The sequence below is a fragment of the Parambassis ranga genome, chromosome 19, assembly GCF_900634625.1.
Source record: "Parambassis ranga chromosome 19, fParRan2.1, whole genome shotgun sequence".
Lineage (NCBI taxonomy): Eukaryota > Metazoa > Chordata > Actinopteri > Ambassidae > Parambassis > Parambassis ranga.
Window position 1 is genome coordinate 9,265,818 of NC_041039.1, and position 15,973 is coordinate 9,281,790.

The 15,973-nt window shown below is 40.0% G+C and overlaps 1 protein-coding gene across 1 annotated transcript in view; it reads right to left on the minus strand.

The window, feature by feature from the left end:
• Positions 1–15,973, minus strand: part of LOC114452133 (zinc finger protein 385B-like) — a 45,940-nt gene that overhangs the window by 16,062 nt on the left and 13,905 nt on the right. The window contains exon 2 of the mRNA XM_028431270.1: positions 12,698–12,984. Coding sequence (XP_028287071.1) covers positions 12,698–12,984 — 287 coding nt within the window. The remainder of the gene's footprint in view (positions 1–12,697; positions 12,985–15,973) is intronic.

Below are 15,973 nucleotides of genomic sequence, written 5' to 3' on the forward strand. Positions count from 1 at the left end.
ATAAACGCAACACTTTTGTTTTTGCTCCCATGTTTCATGAGATGGACTTGAAGATCTAAACTTCATTCCAGATACACAATATTACCATTCCTCTCAAACATTGTTCACAAATCTGTCTAAATGTGTGATAGTGAGCACTTCTGCTTTGCTGAGATAATCCATCCCACCTCACAGGTGTGCCACATCAAGATGCTGATCTGACATCATGATTAGTGCACAGGTGTACCTCAAACTGCCCACAATAAAAGGCCACCCTGAAATGTGCAGTTTTGTCTCACAGCAAAATGCCACAGATGCCACAAGCATTGAGGGAGCGTGCAATTGGCATGCTGACCGCAGGAATGTCAACCAGATCTGTTGCTCGTGCATTGAATGTTCATTTCTCCACCATAAGCCGTCTCCAAAGGCGTTTCAGAGAATATGGCAGTACATCCAACCGGCCTCACAACTGCAGACCACGAGTAACCACACCAGCCCAGGACCTCCACATCCAGCAGGTTCACCTCCGAGATCGTCTGAGACCAGCCACTCAGACAGCTGCTGAAACAATTGGTTTGCATAACCAAACAATTTCTGCACAAACTGTCAGAAACCGTCTCAGGGAAGCTCAACTGCATGCTCGTCGTCCTCATCGGGGTCTTAACCTGACTCCAGATCGTCGCCGTAACAGACTTGAGTGGGCAAATGCTCACATTCGATGGCGTCTAGCACGTTGGAGAGGTGTTCTCTTCACGGATGAATCTCGGTTTACATTGTTCAGTGCAGATGGCAGACAGCGTGTGTGGCGTCGTGTGGGTGAGCGCTTTGCTGATGTCAATGTTGTGGATCGAGTGGCCCATGGTGGTGGTGGGGTCATGGTATGGGCAGGCATCTGTTATGGACGAAGAACACAGGTGCATTTTATTGATGGCATTTTGAATGCACAGAGATACCGTGATGAGATCCTGAGGCCCATTGTTGTGCCATACATCCATGAACATCACCTCATGTTTCAGCAAGATAATGCACGGCCCCATGTTGCAAGGATCTGTACACAATTCTTGGAAGCTGAAAATGTCCCAGTTCTTGCATGGCCAGCATACTCACCGGACATGTCACCCATTGAACATGTTTGGGATGTGCTTGACCGGCGTATACGACAGCGTGCACCAGTTCCCACTAATATCCAGCAACTTCGCACAGCCATTGAAGAGGAGTGGACCAACATTCCACAGGCCACAATAGACAATCTGATAAACTCTATGCGAAGAAGATGTGTTGCACTGCATGAGGCAAATGGTGGTCACACCAGATACTGACTGGTTCTGAGTCCCCAGACCGCCAATAAAGCAGAAACAAAATGCACATTTCAGGGTGGCCTTTTATTGTGGGCAGTTTAAGGTACACCTGTGCACTAATCATGATGTCAGATCAGCATCTTGATGTGGCACACCTGTGAGGTGGGATGGATTATCTCAGCAAAGCAGAAGTGCTCACTATCACACATTTAGACAGATTTGTGAACAATGTTTGAGAGGAATGGTAATATTGTGTATCTGGAATGAAGTTTAGATCTTCAAGTCCATCTCATGAAACATGGGAGCAAAAACAAAAGTGTTGCGTTTATATTTTTGTTGAGTGTATATATATATATATATACACACACATATATATATATATATATACACACATATATATATATATATATGGTATGTCCATATATGGAGGATTTTAACCAACTGATGGAGTCTCCATGATAATTAGTGAACTTCCCTTAGGATCTTACTAATAGCTCAATGTTGGTTAAAATCCTCCATTTTAACTTCAGGCTTCAAAAATACTTAAAGCAATATCATTACCTCACTGCAGCTAACTTAATCAGGCACAGTTCATACCAGTGTATTACAGACAGAAGGCAACAATTTTTGTTAGGCAATGTCATGTCTCTCAGCAGCTGCATATTTCAGCAGGTTTTGCATTTTCTGCATGATTCTCAGGGCACGTTGTTGGATTTGGAGGCAGAATATTTTCATTCATGTCAGCATTTCAGCAAAATATCAACACGTGAATGCATTTTGCTGACGGTCTGTGCAGTTAGGGGATATTTGTGTGTTTGTGTACACCTGCTCTATAACAATTAACATCAATAGTATGTCACCACTCCAAAGAGCTTAGTTCTCATGAGAAGACAGCTGTGGGTCATGCACAGTAACCAGTAGGAGGTCCTTGCACTTTATGTACAGAGGAGTTTTCGGGCAGAGTTAGAGCCATATGTTAGAAACTCCTGTTAGTTCCATGTCCTTCCATGAAGGACATACAAGAAGTATCAATGTCAGTGTCCTCAGGAGTCTGCTTCCCCAGTGGTGGTGACACAAAAGAAAAATACTGTATCAGAACACATTGGGGACGGAGTACCAGAGCCAGAGCTCCATCTTGGCTCATTCAGAAGGATAATATTTATATATATGACCAAAGATTTTGTGAGGTACAGTATCTATGCTAGTGAAAAACAGACCACAAATATGTTCATCTCAGCTATAAGGGTGTTTTACATGAGGCTTGATGGGCCTGTCTAAAGTGGCCATTTGAGAAACAGTTTGTCAGGCATTATTTCATCCCACTGCTGTATCCTGATGGTGACATATTAATGACTCTTGCTCTGTCTGATATCCATAATGGACACATGACTCACTTCTAGTTGGATGGACAGACTGTGGGGTTAAAATGACCTCCCTCTCTGCAGGGATGTCATTTTAAATCTATTGGTAAAACTAACATAAATAAACCAGACTACACTTTCAATGCAGAAGTAGACGCCTTCAGTGTACTCACTATGTGCCCAATAGACCTCTGATGTCCATCCAGGATACTGTAGTACAACCCTGGTCACCAGATATCACAAATCTCCAGTATAACAGAAATTTAAATGACCTATTGTAGTCCTGGCATGCAGCTCCATTTCCAGGATACATGGAAAATTTTGCCCTCATTTTGACGTATGATGGGAGTCACCCTAAGCTTTTCTTTGCAGGAAACTAATATGACATAAAGGAGAAAATGAATGTGTAGTTCATTATCCTTCAATGGGTTCTGATGTTTTTTAAGTTAATTTACTATATCAGGCATTAAACAAAGAATCTGAATTGAGACGTCAACAACAGTACAGAATAATCACAGAGATTACAAATGTCATCTGTTTGTCAACTAAAAAAAATCATCTCCAGTCCTCACATGTATATGCTCTTTTCATGATGGCACCAGTTCAAATATGTGTATAGCTGTAAAACTGTGATTGAAGTGGCATTAATCTGTTAATACAGTCACACTGTGAGAACTCTGATCTAATTTTTAGATCAGCCAGTTTTATGGCTTTGATTGAGATTAGGGAAAAGACGTGTGTGTGTGTTTGTGTGTGTTTGTGTGTGTTTGTGTGTGTGTGTGTGTGTGTGTGTGTGTGTGTGTGTGTGTATGTGTGCGTTTATTCCCGAATCATTACTAGCTACAGGATAATCAAACTCACACTGTCAACACACCACAATGACTGATTGGGCCTGTCAGTCAATGTGGTGTGTGTCAGCTGACAGAGGAACTAGAGGAACCATTGTGTCAAGAAAACACGTTTTGTTCTCATGCTCAAGCAAGCAAAAACATTGCATTTCAACCATAAAGAGTCCACCAGTGAAACAGTCCTACATTATAAACACACAACAATTCTACACATTCAAATGTCCTGAAATCAACTTTGTCACCTGCACTGCTGTGACACATATTAAAATACCACCAGACTAATTAAATTTGCATTTAAAACCATACTGTGTCAAACTTATTACCTTTCGAGTAGAGTAATGAGTCATTAACACTGCTGGATGGTGAATATATGTCCCAACAGAAAAATTAATGATTCGATACAAATCGACTGCTGAACTTCCTGAAAACTTTTTTCCCCATAATACAGCAATGAAATGAGGATTATTGTCTAATAACAGGGGCGATGACTTATATATATATATATATATATATATGTGTGTATATATATATATATATATATATATATATATATATATGTGTGTATATATATATATATATATATATATATATATATATATGTGTGTATATATATATATATATATATATATATATATATTATATATATATATATGTGTGTGTATATATATATATATATATATATATATATATATATATATATATATATATGTGTGTATATATATATATATATATATATATATATATATATATATATATATATATATATATGTGTGTATATATATAATATATATATGTATATATATATATATATATATATATATATATATATATATATATATATTGTGGTGCAAACCCATAGTTCTAATTGACTGTGGTTTCATTTGTAGTAAATGTTTTGTAGTAGAAGTGAAGTGAAAGTGAAGTGAAAAGATAACAAAGACAAGTCTGGTCTGATTTTGTTACACAGAAAATTGTTAACATTTTATCAAGCAAAAAATGTATTCCATGGCACTTGTCACACATTTCAACCAGTAAACTTAAAAACATGACAGCGACTCACTTGTGACTAAAATGATCAGTTTTTTTTTTCACCTTTAAAGGTATAGGGTAGGAGATTTTGAAAACTCAGTGAGAGTCAGCCAGATTTTGAAAGTAAACATACGCCCCTTTCTCTCAGAGCTTACCCCAAAGCCACGCCTCCCAACCAGTCTGTGACTTCGGCCATCATGCACGTACCTCTCTGGTGCGCGCAGAGCAGGAAGAGAGTGACAACCAGCCAATACTCCGCGCAGGTGCACCTCATAGGACACCTCATAGGCTGATGTTTTTAGCGTTTTACAGCTTCCACAGATGATTCATATTCTTCGTTTTAAAGCGAACTAATCGGTTGCTATCGGATTGTAAAGAGAAGTTACACTAATTTAACAAAAAGTGCATCAGAATGAAATCTCCTACCTTTAACGTGTGTGTTCATACATTCAGATTTAAATGGATGTCTATAAAGAGATCAAGTTTGATTTGGCAGGAAGTACATCATAAAGTAAACACACAGCTGCATATAACGGCAATCAATTTGCTGTCAGACAGTCATTTCAATTAGTGTGGGGGATAAACATGCATCTTGGGGTTTTATTTTTAAGACAGCACGCAGAAAGGCACAGCTAAATCTAGACATTAGAGGGAAGATATTCGTTTGCTGACAGTAGAGAAAACATGTGGGAGGAGAACCCCCCCCCCCATTTTTTAAAAAGTGACTTATTTTTAGGGAAATGACCTGTAGTGTGGCTTTAAATCTACAAATCGTTCAACTAAATTCTACCAATAGGACATAACATATATTGTTGCATTGTGAAGCATTCAGGAACTTATACTGTGCTCTTTAGATCTGTGGTTGTGGTTAATTTCCAGCTGTGGTGCAATCGAGTTGTCACTGTAGGTGATTGCATGAGTAAGCCCTAGTGTGTATTACGTTGTTCCTGATTTGCTGCATTGTATAAATATTCTAAATCTAACAACACTACCATTTTAACACCTCCAGTTTCTACAGTGCTGCATGTTATTTAAAGTCTAAACAGAAGGACACGGAGGAAGACATACGTCTCAAAGCTCAGAAAGATGTTCTTTATTCAAGGATTGTCTCAATTGTCACATCTCTTGCATGACGGGCTGAGCAGAGATGAGATTTCTACACGCCGAATGTCAGTGCAACCTCAAAACGGAGCTCTTGACGAGGGGTGGGGACAGAAGCAGCATGGCCAACAGGCAAAAACTACACAGCTATCGCCTCTCCAACAGTTTCCCTTTGATCTCCCTAATCTGCCATTTAAAGAATAAAGCATCCAAAGCCCCTACACAGACGCTTCTCAGTACTTTCATCCACACTGATGCCTGTGCCCATAAGCTTGTGATATATATTGACTCAATGAGAGAATAAACATCCTCATATATAGCCTGTAAACATCTAGCATGTCACACATGAACAACATAACTGCCAGTGATTCCCAAGGCAACGTGCAGTACATGGATACATCATGTGGCATTTCAAAGACTGACAGAAGGCTTTAATCATGCCCCAGCTTTCACCCCAGGGGCAAAGGTTCATGTCCTGTACCACACTATTCTTTTCACTTTCACATTTAGGCACCAAATATCCTGATTAGATTTAGGAACAGATCACAACAAACCCTCTCAAGTCAAACTTCTACTTCGTCACCATTTTCCTGGCTACCCTGACAAGACCTTCCCCAGCCATGAGACTGTTCTGCACTTATTAGCATGGTCACAAGAAGGTTAATATGCGAACATCATCCAGATTTCAATCATGTAAAGAATTTCCTTTTTTTCAGATATCCGTATAGACTATTTATCTGTAAACCTCTGGTCAAATTAATGACCAACTAGTTTGTTTATTTACAGATTTTGCTGTTCAACTGCCCAAAAAATATTCAAAAGAGAACTGTATAAAACGATCACAATTAAGATGCAAAATAGGCAAATTTCCATTCTTTTGACATGAAAGAGACATTAACTTGCAGATTAACACATACACTGGTCGTAGTTAAAACATGTGGCCGCTAAACTTTGCGTATCAAGGTGAGCTGGGAAATGAAAAGAGCTTTACTTGGCAACCCTAAAGTGATTCTAAATTTAAATTCACTAAATGCCATCAGCATGTTGCTCCCTTAGCTTCAAAAACAAACACAAATGACTAAAAACCCCCACACTGCCTTTATCTTTAACAGGCTCCAATTATGCGAGCTAATCTGGGCATATTTCCCCGGGGAGGCAAGGACATAATTGCCAGCAATCTGCACAGTGATATCAGAGCTGTTCTTGTGTGGTTTAAAATGACTTGACACATCTGGGAACGACGAGGGTTGCATTGGTCTGAACTCCATACTTGGCTTCATCAAAAGGGGTCAATTAGAAAAACAAACAGGCCGGGGACTCATTTTGGATGCAGAAGAACTGAATGAGGACAGATGGGAGGCAGGAGACCGAGCCTGCCCTTGAGCAGCGATGTGAAGTCATTGTTGTAAAAACACACTGTGATGGGGGTGCGCTCACATCCTTTTAGGCAGATGGAGCCACAAAAACAACACATCTTAAGACAAATCATAAAACCTTAGCTACTTGTGAAGCGTTTGTTGCGTTCCCACAAATCTGACACACACTCAACAGTCTTACCTAACAGCATCTCCACGTGTTTTGCGATTCCTCTGCTTTCCACTCTCTTCTGATCTTCACTTAGGTTTCTCCTGTCTGCTGACAAGTTGTACAAAAACCAACAAAGTGCCTCCTTTCAGATCTTTCTAAGGTGAGATGGCAGTCCTTCCCCAGTCAGTGACAAGTCCTGGCAATGGTCCAAACTGCCGCGGAGAAAGAGCGACACAAATGTGCGTCAATTAAAAGTGTCATGCTCTGCTGATCGCGCTGCCCTTTATGAGGCGTTGGAGAGAAAGAGCAAGAGCAAGAATGAAAAGCAGTGGAGAGAGGAAAGAGGCTCAGAGCGTCTGAAGAGCGAGTGTGTACTCCTCTGTGTGTATGAGTATGTAAAGGAGAGCGAACAAGCAAGAGAGTGAGCGAGAAAGAGGGGAGAGAGAGGCAGCTGGCACAGCACTGGCTGTGAACATGAACATCTCTTCTTCTCCTCCTCATCATCAGTTTCCATTCAGAGTTCACACCTGCATGCTCCCCTGAGGACACTTTAAAGTAATTTCCTTTCTGATATTACTTGACAACAATAAGCATCACTCAGCCGTTTATTCTGTCCTTAAATGCAGCTGTGCTATTTTGTTCTCAAGTTCAAAAATGTTTAATCCACATCCAACATCCTGCATTTGTTAAGTCAGAGATTGTGGTGCATGAATTAGGTTTACATTTTCTTTGTGTAAGGGTCATTATTTTTACTTCCACTGACCAGCCTAAGTAGGTTTAGAAGTTAAATACACAGTTTTCCTACATGACCTACATGACACCAACGTTTTTGAGGCTCTTAAGATTCAACCAAAGTCCACAAACAATAGATGTGGGGAGACTGCGCCTTAGGTTAAGCACCAAAACTACTTGGTAAGGGTTGGAAAGATCACCAATTTGTTAAAAACAAACCCTGTCACAATATTTATGACATGCTACGAGGTGAACCCCTCCCATCTGCAGCAAGCCTCTGCCATTTTTTGGTCTACCATGGTGAGGAGTCACACCCTGACCAAAAAATTTAGACATGACATGTGGGTGCATAGCATACACATAAAGAGTCATGTTTACTATGTGCATAAATCTCCAAAGTAATTAATGGATCTATGTGTTTCTGTGTTAAAATGGGAGGAAGAGACAGTAAATGTACATGCAAATCCTATTTCTGTACAATTACACAAGCCGTTACTAATTAGCACATTTTAAAACGCTTCCATTCGACTCCAATTACTCTGTGCATCACAGAAGTCTAAATGCACACTTTCTCTATTGATAGTGCCACTCTTACCACACTCTGTTCTGATTTGAATTTGAGATTGAATGTTTATTTTAATGAGCAGGTGGGAAAGTTTATTGTTCAGAGAATAGCCTACTAATTTTCCTGACTTTTCGTTTTGTTGATTAGTCTATTATACACTGTGGAGCAAAGCTGGATCTGGATATGCAGCCCTGCCATGCTTCATAAAAACTCATCTGCTCCTAGCTTCTATAAGTTTGTAAAGCTTTCTGTGTGATATTTACATTAAACAGTTCTTCGAGCTGCAAACAATGGCCTATGCTAAATTCTAGGCAAAGTAATGCATCTAACAGACATTATCCTTGTTAGCTTTCTTCTGTTTAGTTGCAGTGAAGAGGTGTGTTTACTCAATCCAGAAACAGGTAGGTATATGAAGAGGGATGGCAAGCTGTCGGTGTATTGCTAATCATTCAGCAGTCACTATTAAATAAATAAAATTATTTTTACAGTCTATGCCCTGACACCCTGGCCTCAGATGTCACACAAGTGTTGTCAACACACACACAGTCCTTCAGGGAACATTGCAGCACTTCATACCCTAGAGTCTTATCCTCAACAGAACCAAGCAGCAGTGCTTAAACATTTTATGTTATGAGGACTTCAGTTTTGTTCATCTAAAGGGGGGGTGGGTCCTCACACTGTACACACAAAAACACACACACACACACACAGATTGTGTCTGCTCTGTGTGCTGCTCACTGGCTCCTTGTCCACTTGAATAAATGTGTTGTGGAAGCACAACACTGACAAATCCTGACAGTTTTACACTTGATTTCAGTCTGCTGCATTCAGATGAAAATGCAGGGAGAAGGCCTGGAGCACAACACGGATCATGCTTTTCATCCAGCCACAGACCAACTAAAACACTGGCGATTATATATATATATATATATATATATATATATATATATAGTCACACCATCCTTATATATATATATAGGGATGGTGTGACTCACATGCGATGCGACTTAACATCACATATATAGAAAGAAAGCAATGAAAACAGGGAAAATTTGACAAAGCCGCATTTTAGCACATCACTGCTACTGCATACACAAGTAAAATAAAGACACACTCTAAAAATACATCTATTCAATCTGAAATCCAGATACAGCTTTCTGCCCAACCTCGAAAACACCATGGACCACAAGCGAGGCAAAAACTGGACGACCATTCCTTTTTTCTACATCTTAGTCTTTATAGAATAGAAGCTGATGACTTAGCTGATGACAATTGAATAAATAGCTACATTAGCTCAACAACCTGTTCTGTATGAAATGAGGACAAAACTCAAGCTGATAATTGTCCTATTTCACAGCTCACCCGATGTGTCAGCATGTGTATGTGTTTGTATATGTGGCTGTAGGCTATACAGTGTAAACCATGTGTCTACAGTATGTTGATATTCAGGGAACAGAAAGGATTCAACCTTCTGAAAAGCATTAAATGAAGGCAATCGGCTGTGCAGCTCTGCTTGAGAAAATTAGAGAATTTCCATTAGCGAGAAGAGGTTTTGCTGCAGGAAGACAGAAAAACTTCATTTTGCCTTTCAGTGGCTAAATTGTTATAAAAATGGTGCAGGAAATGTTGTAGGTCATGTCTCTGAACAATATTAATTTTCAGGTCGGAGTCAGGATGTGTGTCTTACATCTAATCAAAGAAGACTGGAACTCTACATGGGTGTACTGCATACACACTCGGGTTACTAAAAGTAACACCCTAAAATTGCACAAACACTGAGGAGTCACTGTTACTCCATAATGGGCAATTACAAATGTGAAGCAAACGCAACACGTTATTAAAGTTAGTCAACAAGAATAAAATGACATGAACAAAAGTTGTTGTTTTATAGCAAAACATCTGAAAACCAGAACCCTGAATTGAAATGCCCCAATGTTGTTCTACAATTTAGTGAGGAGTAAAGGATGTGGAAAGTACTTTTCTCTGTTCCCTTTTGAAAAGGCCCCCAGTGAGAGCCACCCTATTAAAATCTCTTTTCGTTTGAGCAATCACTTCATGAGGCTAAATAAAGGGGAAAGCCAGTTCAGCTGTGGGATGGGAATGGGTATTATTAGGCTGGTTTCATTGCAGCACAGACTGAATTATACCAACAGTCACCTTAATTGACTTGGCTCGTCCTCTTTTCCTCCTCTCTACTGTGAAACAAGTGACAGGGAGACTGAATGAAACGTCGTAAAACCCACCTGTTATTTCTGTGTAGGATTTTTCATTTCAATTTGTCTGTATGCTAGGTGCAATCTGTACAAAAGTTCAAATACTGTGTACCTTCAATTATGCATGTGACTTTAGAAAAAAAGATAAATATTTTATATCTTGCTAGGTTATTAAATGTGAAGATTTGTAGCTTTTCTTGAATGTAAACTAAATGTTCATTATTTACTGATGTTTTAAAAATAAAATAAAACAGATAAGTGACTGAAAATCACTGCGTATTTAAATAGACCATTGACAGGCAATTTTCCTGTCTGTAGTTTACTTGCACTTTTCCTCCCAAATAAACCACTTCATAGATCATTTTAGGCATGCCGTAATTACTAATTTGACTGTGGTATTGTCAGCTTCTCAACAGCCCAAACAAAATGGGGTCAAACGCTGCAGGGATCATTTAACTGGTTCAAACATGGCAGGTGTGAAATCTAACCGTGCGCCCTGTGTAGGGAAAAGACAGGCCCTTCACCCCCGAGGCACTGACGCAAGAGTCCAACTATCAATTATCAGATAAGACGGATGTGACAATGTGGCTCGCAACAGGTCGGGTGCAGGTTAGTTTCAAGAAGTTTGTATTATAAAAATGTTGCATTTGAAAACATTTTAAAACAGCTGGAGTTGTTGTGATTCAATCGGTGCTCAGAGGTTTTTTCTAAGAATCACTGATCAATGATTGGAAAACATTAGGGTCTCCTATGCAGTGAATATGTAAGGGTGATTTTAGCTACAGCCTGTCAGCCTGAATAGGAAGGAGCGATGCACACAGAGGCATCTGTGTCTGTAGCAAAAGGCTAGAGAGTTAGCCGCTGACCCAGATTTCAACAGAAGCTAACTGGAGCTCACATTAAAGCATTGGGAAAAAAAAAATCACAAATACACCAGGTATCGTGGATGGAGCCCAGAGTGCACGCGCACACACCAACACACTCTTAAATATGAATGATGAGGCTATTACCTGACACAGAAAAGTCAATAACAGTCTGATGACAATAAAATAATGTTGGAATAGAGGAGAAATTAAACAATGGATGTAATTTATTTAATGCACTGTATTACCCTGGAACAGCCAAAAGAGTGTGGTAAGCCAACATCGAGTGACAGTCTCATAAATCAATGTTAAAAAGTGACATTTTGTTGGCCGGTTGTTCATTAGAGTTTTTTTTTTCTCCCTTCTGAGTGCTGACTGATCAAGCTGGTCAGCGTGGCGGAGTGACACAGGTGCTGGTGAGTGAAGGTGATTAATGGCCCTTTGACGAAACAGGTGTGCACAAAATATTTGGAATTAGCTTCTGGAATATCAAATGATATGTATGATGCATATCACGACTCTTTTAAGTGGAAAGTTTGCATCTCCAGGAAAACAAAGCTTTCTAATTGGTCTATACTTTTTATGTTGTTTATATACCTTTTATGGGGCACTTATCTGTAAAATCTTAAGCAGATAAATCTGTGCTAGTGTGAAAAAAGTTTCCTGTCTGCTCTATAACCAAATGGTGGGGAAAGAAACGAGAAGCACAGGAGTAAGAAAACAACACAGCAAACACCCCTACCACTCGTAAACAAGCACTATGTAAGGGAAAAAATGATTAAAATACAGAAGATGACAAAATAACAAAAACACTGACAATACAATGGTCCTGCAGTAAATTATAAAATCAAATTCATAATGGTGCGTTTTTGTTCAGAGCATAACAGTCTGTGATTAAACTGTTATCATTTTGAAGCAGTTTGCACTGCTGCCTAGTCAATATAGGTTATGAGATTTTGTAAGTGTCACTGTCACACAATTTTTAACATTTTGACCGATGCTCAGTTAGAATTAATAACACTAATGATGGCTCTGTCCCATTTAGGTGCTGTGGTGTCTTATTGAGACATTTAACATGTAATGGAGGCATCATTAATTTCATTAGTTACACCATTTCAAAATGTCTGCTGAGGGAAGGTGCAGTAGTGTGGTCTCTTTCTGCCTGCTAAAGAAAATAAGACCTGTGAATGCCTACCTGCAGCCTTCGCCAGTCGGCGTAGCCTCCTCTGATGAGTCTTCCCCCTGTAATGGATCTGTGCTTGGGCACTAGAGTTCAGCTGTATGTTGCACACATGGCACAGCGTAGCAGTGCCGCTACCCTGGCGGCGCTCCCGCTTGGCCTTAAGTCCTCCTGCCTCTATTCTCCTCTCTTCTTCATCCTCCTCCTCTCCTTCCTCCTCCTGTCCCTCCTGACTCTTGGGTGGAGGGCTGGTGTCCAGCCAATCATTGTTCTTTGGACGCTTCATATCTGGAGAAAGAAAAGGCATTTTAGAGGTGAAGATTTATGGAAAACAGAAGTAATGGTTTACAGTTTGATATGCATGTTGATGAATCCTCCACAGGGGGGCAACAGAGCAGCATGACTTGATTTGGAGGTGAGTAGTCCTGTCCTTTTTCATGAATCCAACTGCAATTATATTTGCAGTGTATTGCACTTTTTGATGTTTAGGTGCAACACTAGCATACAAGGGCCACATTTCAATTTCAATTTTGAGTGTAAGCTTATACAAGTGTTTCCAGATGCTTGTTATTTTCTGTTAAAGGACTGAAACAAGACACTTATCCTTAATGTTTAGATAAGTCTTGTTTCAATGATCTTTAAGTGATCAGATATTAAAAGCCTTTTCCGAGTGTATGTGCAGCAATATGTTTCTTTGTGCAGGCACGCAGCTTAGCCGTGTAACGGCTGAGTGATTATGGCAGACTGACGGCACAACTCAACCTCCAGCTAAATGCAGGCTCTGCTGTTACAACGTCATATATCAAACCACTGACTTGCCTAAACGTACTCCACTCGGCAACCTTAAAAAAACACAATCATTATCATTTAAAACTGTTCGCTGTTTCAAAAAAATCAACTGGACAAGATGAAAGTGGAATAAATGTGTTCTCTTGAATTCATCAGCCTCCAACCAGCAATACTGACTTCAAAGGTGCAGCCCCCCCACTACCACAATTATTTGAATCAAAGTCTGGCAGTGCAGGGACATGAGCGGAAGATGCTGACTGGAATGTGGAGTGACTCAATATGTGACATCCAAAGTGTTAGAAAAATGGTGACCATTGCTCAGTTTCCAGACGGCAGGTACAGACAGCAGCAGAATGGGACTTCTATGTCATTTTTGACATGGTTGCCTGTGTTTGAGCTTTGAATGCAGGTATATATGCACGGTATATATGCACTAATTGTTGTGCATCACGACTAATTGCAGACGTATGCTGCTGCTGCTGCTTCTGTTATCTGGGTTTTGAGGCTGTAAATTATTGGCATCTGGAGTATGTCTATATAGAAATTATGAGACTTCTACTGTACAGCTAAAGGAATAGTATAAAAAAAAAAAACAATTTTAAGCATTATACACAGATTTGCCATACTTATTTTCTGTTGAACTGCATAATAGCTAACAATCAGTAAAATTATTTTAATCTATACAGTATTTATAAATAGGTATTTACCAAAAAAGCTCTTCATGTTGCTGGATTGAAGCCCCAGCATGTTTTTATTCTACTGTTCAGTTTGCTAAATTCTGCACTCTGATGGAACCACCCAAGCTGCTCCACTCACTCATCTTTATGTGTTCAGCTGGAGTTGGCAGTGACAGCCCCATTAAAAAACAACTTTTAACAGGTTGCCTGCTGGCCAGCAGCTGCTGGATCTCGAGCCAGCACTGCTCTGCTTGTCTGGCACCGGACAGAGAAAGAGGGCAGCTGGGAACAGCCCAGTCCACTACTACGGACCAAATGTGCTGAAGTGACCGATGCTCCACAGAGCAGGCTGTGGCACCTGCAAAGTAATGAAAAAAAATCCTTCACAAAAAGTCAGTGCTGCTATTTATTAATCAGCTTAACATTGTTCTCAATGGCCTGTTTAGACGCTGCACACAAGAACGCCAGCATAAATCAGTGTGACTTCAAAAAAGACATCTGCTGGCCAGGTATTCCAAAAAACAGTAAATGTGGACGTGGGGTTGAGGTTGTCAGCAATAAAGGCTGCAAAAGACTGCAAACTACAGTGAACAGACCCCCTCACCCCATCCCACAAGCTACACAAGGTGACTGCAGATAGACCACATCATGCAGAAAGGGTCTGCCTATCATGGAATTCAAGCATCTGAAACATAGTGACTTTATCTATGGACACAGTATCTGTTGTCCTCTTAGCAGTGAAGTTATCTGGCCCCAGCAGTTTTTCAAATACCAGCACTCATCAGCCTGTCCAGCTGATGGTCCAGGATGAGGGAAGATTATATAGTATGTCAAGGCCAAGAATATAAAACGCAGGTCATAAAAGCAGCTTATGAACTCCTGCGCTCTCTGTATAAAGTAAGTCATAAACAAATTAGCAGGTCACACGTTTGTGTATCGAGATCCACACATTTACTGCTGTTTACACCAGTTCTTAGTATTATTCATGTGCCTAATTGTTGCATCTAATGACATCACTTGCGTGTGTCATTTGGATTTACCAAATATTTGGTACTGTTCTGCATCTCAATCGTCTTCAAGGATTTCCAATAATGATTCTTGTCTCTAATCAATGAAGACAGTTGATAGAAAAATTGTTCACCTGCCAGCATCTTTGTGTTTAGTTCTCATGCTCAGCATCTTTGTTTTATGGCATGGGACAGCTGCATTTTAATGATCTGTCACCAGACTACTCTATAAAGGAACTCCCTGTAAAATGGAGTAATGCTGATGGACCACCTTTTACAGGGACCTGACAACACTGATCTGTTGAGACAGTGACAGGAGAAAATCAAAAAGATTCAGTGTGTGAAGCTGATAAGAGGAGGACTAGACCAGAATAATGCTCCAGCCCACCAGTCCACAGTGGCAATCCAGGAATGTGGAATTAAACTTGTCTACCCAAGAACTCATCTTCCTCTACATACTGTCATTTATGTACGTTGTTATTCCTTGTCATTGCTAAAGCCAAGACTCTGAGATGTTGGATAGAGGCTAACAGCAGCAGTCACACACAGTCCAGGTGGACACTGTTCTGACAGGCTGTCAACCTGTTCAACCGGGCTCCATCAACCTGCTCTCCACATCTGTACAGCGTGAGCTCTGACAAATGCTTTATACAAGAAAGCTCCGGCAGAATGAAGCACTATCAGAAAAAAGTTTTCTGCAGGGAACACACAAATCCAGCTGTAAAAGATGCCTTGCAAAGTTTTGGAAAACTTTTAATTTGAGTGTTTAACATCTTGTTCCATTTTTATATCACTTTAATTATG